This window comes from Galleria mellonella, unplaced genomic scaffold (genome assembly GCF_026898425.1).
Source record: "Galleria mellonella isolate WM207_F2 unplaced genomic scaffold, CSIRO_AGI_GalMel_v1 utg33, whole genome shotgun sequence".
Lineage (NCBI taxonomy): Eukaryota > Metazoa > Arthropoda > Insecta > Lepidoptera > Pyralidae > Galleria > Galleria mellonella.
This window is the reverse complement of record NW_026442079.1, coordinates 4,094,271-4,104,647: the sequence shown is the minus strand read 5'-3', so window position 1 is coordinate 4,104,647 and position 10,377 is coordinate 4,094,271. Positions and strand designations below refer to the sequence as shown.

The 10,377-nt window shown below is 31.1% G+C and overlaps 1 protein-coding gene across 1 annotated transcript; it reads right to left on the bottom strand.

The window, feature by feature from the left end:
* Positions 1 to 3,045: 3,045 nt before the first annotated feature.
* Positions 3,046 to 9,485, bottom strand: LOC113517726 (sodium-coupled monocarboxylate transporter 1-like). The gene is made up of 13 exons (XM_026902474.3): positions 9,223 to 9,485; positions 8,964 to 9,123; positions 8,708 to 8,825; positions 8,555 to 8,622; positions 8,183 to 8,337; positions 7,953 to 8,093; positions 7,620 to 7,838; positions 7,407 to 7,534; positions 7,159 to 7,301; positions 6,351 to 6,541; positions 5,864 to 5,984; positions 4,225 to 4,368; positions 3,046 to 3,415 (listed from the first exon to the last, which is right to left on the bottom strand). Exons 1-13 carry the CDS (start codon positions 9,402 to 9,404, stop codon positions 3,377 to 3,379), a joined length of 1,809 nt encoding a protein of 602 aa, XP_026758275.2. The 5' UTR covers positions 9,405 to 9,485; the 3' UTR covers positions 3,046 to 3,376.
* Positions 9,486 to 10,377: the final 892 nt, after the last annotated feature.

The window sequence follows — 10,377 nt, the reverse complement described above, 5'->3', positions numbered from 1 at the left end:
GACACCAAGGATCCCAATGCTTTTAGAGATGGTAAGAGACGTGCCCTGGAACTGTGGGGCCACAGCAAATGGGGTTTGGTAGTATATTTATTAAGAAGGTAGGTATATTTATTAAGTAGGTATTCCAAAATCTTAAATAATTTTTATACTAAATGGCGGCAAACAAGCATACGGACTGACTGATGGTACACGTGGCCATCGTAGTCTGTGAACGCCTGCAATACCAGGAATCTTACACACGCGTTGCCGACTATAATAAAAAAAAAAATAGGTAAGCAAAATTATTTACACAATTTTTCAAAATCATATTCATGGATCATATTGTTTCTGTGTTTGCTGAGAACGGTGTAGTTATATACTTTTTTAATGGATGACAATGGGATGGGGACCCTGCTTGCGCTAACGGTATTCGCTGGCGGAGCACCAGTGAGGGATGATAGATGAGAATGAAAAGACAAGTTAGTCCATCGTGATGAATACGCCTGGAATTTAACACGATGGTTTCCAGGGGGACCACGTGGAGATTGGACTGACTGAGTATATTATTACTAATGGGACTGATAGTCTATATTACTAACAAAGCCTCCCCCCGTAGTCACATGTCGTGTTATAATTAAAAAATGTAGCAAAAATTCATGTACCTATTATAATTTTAATTCGTGAATATTCAATACTTTATTTGGATTAAATTAGATATGTTTTCCCATCAATTATTCTTCTATATATATTCAATTCAATGCAATTAATTCGATAACAATATTACATTGTGTTGAATATGATAAGATTTTTAGACTGTTCAAGTGCAAAATCACAAATATACAACAATTTTACATATTAAGAATGTCACACACAAATAAGGTAATAATAATTAGTCTGAATTAATATGAATAACAATTTCAATGAAAAATTAAGTCACCATATACAACTCACAATTAATATATTTCTAAAATTCATCTATTGTGTAAATACATTTTTCCAACAGAAGGGCATGGAGATTTTTAATATTCTCCAATTTTGGATAGTTTTCAGAGCAATTGGTAATCTGTTATACAATTTCCTTCCCTAAAATTGCACTCCATGTATAACTACGTTTAATCTTGGTTGTATGTCGCTTATAATGTCTTTACGTATAGAACTTGTACGCAATGTCTTTTCTTATGTTGTTTCATATCTGGGTAGATTTTTAACAAAATTTACAATGACATTAAATACGATTTAGTGGGCCCTGGTTGCCTTTATTAAAGAATTTATTTATTTAATACATATAGACTGAGTACTGTGAGTATGCGATACTTTTTCAAAAAGTCCCTGCTAGACTGCCATTGTGGAATACGAGTGATTATTCTTATTGCCTTTTTTGTAGTCTAAATAAAAGCCCTTTCTATATTGTAATTCTATTTCCCCATAATTGAATACTATATCTAAATTTTGATTCTACTAGCGAGTAATATACTGATTTAAGTTGATCTGTAGTTAGCAGGTCCCTTAAACTCCTTAAAGCACAGCACGATGAACTAACACTATTACCGATGGAGTGCAATTCACTTCTCCAGTTCAATGCTAAGTCAAACTGTACACCTAGAAATTTTACTTCGTTTACTATTGCAATTCTTTCGTCATTTAGGAGAACGTTCACGTTCAACGTTTTTTGCAGTAGACTTAAATAGTATGACGCATTAGTTCTTGTATGTCAACAGCGTAAACTATGGCATTTGTACCTCTGGTATTGGCGTTCATAGGCGTCCATAGGCTACAGTAACCGCTTACCATCAGGTGGACTGTATGCTTGTTTGCCATCTCAGTGATAAAAAAAATCTGCGAATATAATCAATTCAACATTGTTCAATGAAATATAGATATAGTCTATTAGGTCGTTGATAAATAAAATGAAGTATATTGGACCTAATATTAAGCCTTGTGGCATGGCCCCTTTTAATGACCGTCAATTTCGATATATGCGAGGTTTCATAATTATTTTATGTAATATCTTCATTATCTGTGTTTCAGTTGAAAGGATGTTCCGAGTCCTCAGGATAGGGGCATATCATGGGCGAAACCACTTTCCAAAACATGGGCCGTCAACTTGTTTGCCTTTTTAGGTTGCATAAAAAAAACATACAAAGTTTAGTTAATTAATTCTAATTAACTACATTTATTTAAAACTACTTCAATATCTGATGTATTTACACTCCTGCCAAATTAGCTTCGCATTTATATAAGATAGGTGAGGGTCCTACTTTTCTATCTCGCGCTAATACATATGTTAGTACGTTTTTTCTCTTTAATATTGCCAATTGCGATTAATATATATATATATATATATATATATATATATATATATATATATATATATATATATATATATATATATATATATATATATATATATATATATATATATATATATATATATATATATATATATATATATATATATATATATATATATATATATATATATATATATATGAAATTTACGTCGTTTATATATTTGTTTTAGTGAGCTATTAGCTTGTTATTCATCGTGTTGTAATTAATGATTTTGGTGTGTGTATCCCGGTATAGAATGGGTCACCTCTACCTTTCCCCTGGGTGTCGTAAGAGGCGACTAAGGGAGGGCGAGAGATGGACAGCAGCGTTCCTTCTAAAACATCTTTAAAAGCCTAATTGTAGTTGCCAACCCAACTTGATGTTGTCAAGCGTGGCAACTACTGGCAAAACTCCCCTTATGGGGAACGCTTATGTCCAGCAGTGGACAGTTAATGGCTGAAACAACAATAATTTTGGAGGTGTAGCAATTAAACACACCGCTCCATCTTCAGATTCGTAAGTTCTAATAATCTTACTTTCATTTATGAATACGTTTGTTTGTAATGGCCTAGGTGTTTTTTTTTCAGTGTATTATGTGTATGAATTAAAAATATTTAAGTGTATCTTAGACCACAACTCACACGGCTCTGTAATAAGTGGCAAAACGTTGAAAAAAAAAAACATTATTTTAGAAACAATTTTCACTTTACTAGCAAAACAGAAAAAATAAAACAAATGAATAAAAAATGTTTTGTTTTCTTCGAATTTATAAACTGCAGAGAATAAATATTAATATTGTAAGGTCTGAAATTATCTGAAATGTATTCAAGTAAATAACACGCCATTAAAACAATGTGGTAAATATGTGATTCTATAACACTAATTAAGATCTATTTCAACCATATTAATGCAAATAAATTATTATTATTATATATTCGTATTATTACAATAAAATACATTTTAAATCACTCTTTATAATACTATATTATATAATAATGATAATTGCAGCCTATGAAATAAGTATTTGTGTGTAGATAATTTATTTATAATTATTATTACTACTATTTCAAGTCATTCGAGTGTCTTCCAGCTTAGTATGCACTTTCTGAAAAAAAAGTTAGTACTAGTTAATAGTTATATATAAATGATGAGTTTAATGTATATATTATATTATTGAACTTTATTATTTGCACTTAGTCTTTTATTAATTATTGATTTCAAGGGTCTCTTTAAGTATAAATTCAAGGTTATCGGAGCCATTTTATAAAACTCAGAATCTTTAAGGTTTCTCTGATTTGTCAATGAGAAATCAATATTCCTGGGATTCGGGAAGGTTGAGAGAGTGAGTGATGGGTGTTTATATAAACAAGGAAAAAGCAATTAGGTCGGCCAAGGGTATTCCTGTTGTACTTGAAAACAAATTAACGGAAAACGATCAAACACGATCTAACAAATATGGTAGATTTGGAGTAAGTATGTAATTGGAATCGACAAGGTTGTTTAATAAAATATTACGAATAAAACGAATTTGAAGAAAACTATATCAAGATAGAAGCAAGTAACAATCTGCAGCCTTTACTCTACTCCAAAAGGTAAAGTGATGTGTTCATCTTTTAGGAAATCGTTTTACTGTTTAGATAATAATAATAATAAAATATCTACTAAACTATACGCGATGTAATTAAACATTTTACTGATATTACTAATTTAGTAAATTGACAATTTATTTTAGATGAGATCATGATCATAGATGATAATGCCTATCTTTATTTTTATTGTCTAAATTAAATTATTTATAATAAACTAATTAAATTTTTATTAAATTCATCTGCAATTATCATGGTAAAAACATACTGAATTTAACATCCCGAAATACAATATTTATATTAATATAATATATTTATTTCAACTAACTGTGTAGGGTGTACTTGTATGCAACTGGCTCAGTTCACGCGCGTGTAGTTCAATATCGTGCTGAGTCAATCGAGGCCTGCGACAATGAGGATGCTGTCTTGGAAGCCAATGATGTATCACCGGTGTTAAAAGGTCTCTGTGAACCTGCAAAAGTAGTGTCAATTTAGTATATAAAATTTATGATTGAGTAGGTATTTATGAGTAAGCTATGTACGTAAACCAAATAATTTGCAAATCTAGAAAGTTAAATACGTAAATTGATTATTATACTCGTAGAATGAACATTTTATGGTTATGTATGTATTATATATAATGAATATCATAATTCTTACTATTCTGTATTACTACTATCATATTAATTAATAAAATCATTTATATAATTATGTGAAATATATTTTATACATTATATTTAAACTTAGCTGTAACTCACGATTTTATTGGAACTAAATCTATTGTTACGCCTGTAAATTACTGCTAGATATTAAATGTTTGACTCGAATACATCAGAACATTTTAACAAAAAATATTCTTGTTCTGGCTGATCCGTGTACCAAAATTTTTTCAAGCCTATACAAAAATTCTCTCAGCATGATTAAGTAATAATCATTCAAATACAAAATTTTCGTATTTATATTTATTATTAAGATTAGCAGTATGTTCAATTGTTCCACTTGGAGTACTAAACTTAATGAACGTAAACGATGTAATTCAATGAAAATAAAGATCAAAGACCTTGCGTTTTTTGATGTCGACTTTTCATACCATATTGATCCTATTTAGGATAAATATACAATATGATACACAACATGAGCTTAGTAATAAAATTATTAATACAATTTCTTAATTTTTTTATAACAGAAATATATTTATTTCTACAATAATAAGAGTATTTTGTTATTAATTGTAAATATATTTACTTGATCGAAAGTATCTATATTTCATTTAATAATTATTATAAAAGTAATTATTGTTTCGAGTTATTTAACGTTATTAGCGTAGGAACCAACTCCTTGTATTTCTGTCACAAGGAGCTATGTGTAACTGTTTGGAGTGAAGTGTATATTTATCAGACAGGCGCCATGCCCACGTGCAAAGTGTCGAGTAGTGGGCAGAGTCTACAATTTCAGAGGATATCCGAATTATGCCTTATTTACAAGCAAATCATGTCTATCTTACAAATATTAGCACTCAAATGTATTAAGTATACTAAGTTGATTTTGCAACCGAATTAAAAAACTGTTTCAATTCGTTTTTACGTTATACGATATTTGTACTAGTTATGAACTAACTATGAAGATTGTTTAAATAAACTATTGTTTATCTAATGAGAAGGTTCTTAATTTTTTTTTTGTCTTTGTGACGTAATATCTTCATCAACTCTGATTTATTTTGATTTTATTTTTTATTTTTAGCCTTTCTGCTACTTTCTACACGGTGTATTCAGTTATCAAGTTGTATATGATTAAAAATTCTATTTAATTTTATTACGGAAAATCTCTTCCAAAAAAATTTGTTGGTGGTAGAATAATCGCTTAGAAGGAAGGTAATATCGATTACAGTCTGCACATTTAATTTGTACTAAAGTAAATGTTTAATAGCATAATATTTAGTATAGCGTTTATTTAATGGTGAGTCTTACCATAGCAGGATCGTTGGGTTGAGTAAAATATGAAACTACTGTTCCAACGATAATGCACACAATCATTCCAACGAATGTGTAATACAGATAACTCAGTCGATACAAGAAGAATGTGCCGGACCTGGTAGTATCAAAATTATAATAAAGTAACAAAATATAATAGAAGTAGACGCTTTTTTATCAGTAACCAACATCTCGGTAAAAGGATGGCATTTACGATTCTGTACAACATATTAAATTTATATTATTAATGAAAGTCTTTAGCGAAAAATACTATTAAATACTACTCGGTTTTTCTTTAAGTTTATAATAGCACGAATCTTTTTTTTTTTTAATTTGGAAGATGAACAGGATTAAATCGTGTAGGCTACTATTTTAAACTAAACTTAAAAGCTACACTTTATGTCTTACCACAAAAGTGTCAGGTTATTTTTTTGCAATGGATTATATAAATAGATACTTTGAATAACATGAAATATAACAATACCGATCAAACTCCACACTGCTTAGATTTAGTGATGGTATAGAAGTAGTTATTTCAGTGACATTTTCCATGCAGCTAGAAACGGATACAGGCTTTGGTACAACCACAATGTCACCGCGAATCATAGCAGCTTGTGTTCCCAGGGAAATCCAACCAACAAGAAATGTTGACGTGATTCCACCAACCAGTGCACCCTACAATTGGAATATATTTATTAAGAACACTGACTGATACTAATTATTTTAACAATTATGAAATACAATTAAAAGTAAAAATAACAAACACAATAATTATTTATAACGGTTTCATTTACGTTTTAAATACTTCGTATTGATCATTCGTCTGCCGTTCGCAACACAGCCTGCGCTTATGAATAAGGGCTCATATTGAATTCGCATTTAAAACGTGGGTTAAACGGATATAAATAATTACAATATAGTATGACTCACGATAGTTTATTTATTTATTTTATTTAATATTTTATTGTATATACTACATACAGAAAAACATGACAGAGGTAATAAAATGAACAAAGGCGAATTTAACTCTAAAAGAGTTCTCTTCTAACAGACCCAAAGTGATATTATTCATACAATACTAGGTTTATTATCTGTGCCTACACCGTTTAGCGCATAGCGTAAAGATAGATATATACATTACAATATAATTATTAACAACATCTGTAGATATTATTCTGGAGTAATAGTAAAAAATTCGAATAATTATAAATAAAATAAACAAATATTAGCAAATAATAAATCGTGAATACATAGTGTTTAAATACTTATAATCAAATAAGACTTATTATTACCGTTGCATTGGTCCAAGGAAGAAAAAGGCCCATAGAAAATAAACCCAGGAGACTTCCAGCCGTAATACCTGCTAAGCTTTTACCAGCCTGAATAAGGGCTCCCATATGTTCCACTAAAAATACTAAAGCTACACAAGTAGCGCCTGTGAACGAGATAGGTAAGATAAGTACAAACACTTCATTTAAAAGATTTGTTAAAAAAATAAAAGAAATAGTCAGGTCATTGTATGACGTGCAAACGAACTAACCAATAATAACGACGATAATTTTCATAATGAAACTTGCTGTCCTTTCTGAAATTGGTTTGTTATATGCTGGTCTGATAAGGTCTTCGAATATTACACCACACATTGAGTTCAGTCCGGTAGACATGGAACTGAAATAAATGAAAATCAACAGCTTTATGCCCTGACTGCTATAATTTACTGAATTTGAACGTCGTATTCTCACCGGCATTATACCTCAGTGCGGCGCTAAAAACTCCACTCATGAATATGCCTGGCAGCGCTGGTATGGAGCCGGTTATGGTCATCACGAAGTAAGGTAATAATTGATCACTTTTTCTGATTGCTTTAGTCGTAAGAGGATCGCAGTCAGCAAACGTAGCGTAGATGACCAGGCCAGTGTAACAACATAATGAAACTATGATGAAGATACCAGCTGCCATTATAAAGATTGTTCTAAAATTCGATTTTATAATTTAGTATAATAGTAATATCTATTACATGTTAGAAAATATAAAACTCGTTATTAATATTCTAATTTAAAAAATTTAAATTTAAAATATTACATACATTCTGGCTCTTTTCAAAGATGATAATGCCAGGCATCGTTGCACCATAGCTTGGTTAACTGAACATGATGCTAGCCAACTAAAGTAATTTCCAAATACTGTTGACCAGAATGTGTGTCGTATAGTAGGATCAGGATCCATACTGAAATGTTATCAAAATTTATAAATACGTAAAACAAATTAAGAATTATAAATTAACTTGTTTATTTATTATTTTTAAAAGGTTATTACTTGAAAAAGTCGAGACGGTCTCCTTTTTTGTTTATGGCAATAACGTCAGCTACTCCACCGAGTCTCCATGTTCCATAGACCAAAACAAAAATCACCCCAAAATACATTAGTACAGTTTGCAGGGTATCTGTCCATACCACAGCTTTAAGGCCACCCTTGAACATTAATATCTTTACTTAATAAATGTAATGTGACGAAACTTTATTATTATGTAGGTACTCGTAGCAAGTTTAACAATGTCTGATTTGCTTGACCTCGATCTGTGATACAACTAAGACTGGCAGTTTATTTCATGCAGTGGGGAAAAATAGGGTCAATTTTATAACCATACAATGTTAAATAATACCTGTTACACTTTTAAAATATACTTACTAATGTTGTATAGAAAATGCACACAATACAGACGATGGGAGTAATTAAATGTAGATTGATACCAGTTACTGAAAATATTAAATTTGTTAGTATTAAACAAAAATGTATGCCTTTTTAAATTAATTAATACCTTTTTAAATTAATATTCAATACCTTGACTGAAAGCTAACGCAGGCACATAAATCACTATAGGTATGTATAGCATCATTTTTATGATAAAAATGATGGATCCTAGAAGTCGTACGTTTTGGTTAAATCTGAGTCGCAAGTACTGAAAAAAGATATTATTTTGTCACTTGGCTGCAAATGCAAAGATTAAAAAGTTACAATACAACATAATATAAAAGGACAATATTTTCAATCTATCTGTATATTGGGGTGGTTATTGTTAAATATTGACCAACGTTACCTCGTATGTCGAAGTAATTTGTAAGTTATAAAATACTGGTAAGTAAACAATGGCAATTGTTAGAGAGACTGCCCACTCTGACAGTACTATAGTCCACAGTTGTGTGCCATAAGTATACATTTCTGCTGGCAAACCAAGCAACGATATGCCCGAAATATAACTGAAAGTAAAATAAGATAAATAGCCATTGCTACAAAAATGTAAACTCGGAAATATATATCGTAGGGTGCTTTATTACCTATATAAAATTATGAATTACCTGGCGATCAGTGACATCGATATAGGGAACATGCCCATTGTCTTCCCGCCCATAAGGTATTCAGCGGTTGTATTCTGTTTCTTCGTCGCGAAGAATGCGAAGTAAACTCCTATGAGTGCAGATAAGAGTAGCATTGCTCCAAAGACAAGGTAATCCAGCCAGTCGAAATATACTACCGCCATAATGAATGTCTCGTGCACAGTGTTGAGTGAGGTCGCGCGTCCGTCCAGTCTGGCACTTAAACTCCATCTCCGAGTACAATGGGCATTTACTGAGCGGAACTGGCAGCTGGGACGTGGCTATATTTATCCTTAGAAGGATCTCGGACAGGCCCAATAGAAGTATGAGATCGGCTAATTTACTATTTACCGGTGTCATTCTGAATTTCATATTAGATACAAGCGAAATCATAAGAAACGCCGTAGATTCTAGATCTACAAGGCTGCTCATGATATTGCGTAGACTTCGTAGATTTACTACGAAGTTTTGACACCTACTTGATATAATATTTTTCTAGTAATAGTTATATAATATCATACTGCATTATGAAATACAGAATGTTTTATTTATTTTCCTGCCAGATTCTCTATCTTTATTCATAAATATAACTTTTGCTTCATCCAATATACAGTATATCCAAAGCATATATGTAGGTAGGTAAACTAAGTGGACGGCGCGCTCGTTTCGTGCATCTCAGTAATGCTAGAGCATCTTAATTTCAGGCAGCAGTAAATGTCTAATTTACATAAGAAAAATGAATATTTAAGCGAATGTGAATTGTGGAGTATTTAAATAATTATAACAAATGAACCGCAAACTGAATTATTCGGATTAGATTTTTTTTTATAGTCGGGAATCAAATCGGTTGATTTTCAGAAAAGAAAATCAACAAATTTGTACCATGAAAGGGGTAAATTATTATATAATAATTTTAAAATTTTTCTTAGAATTACTTGAATCACAATTGCAAGAGGCACGAGATGAACGAAATGAATGGGGACGATTAGAACGAATGCGCAGATTCATAATTAACAGATGTAGAGCAATTGTTGATCAATCTGTTAAAATCCACCAGAGGGAAACTTTGTACACAAGTCGATTGCTTGGGTACCTCTGTCCTATGTGTTTCAACCTTGAAGCAGTTGTGATTGCATG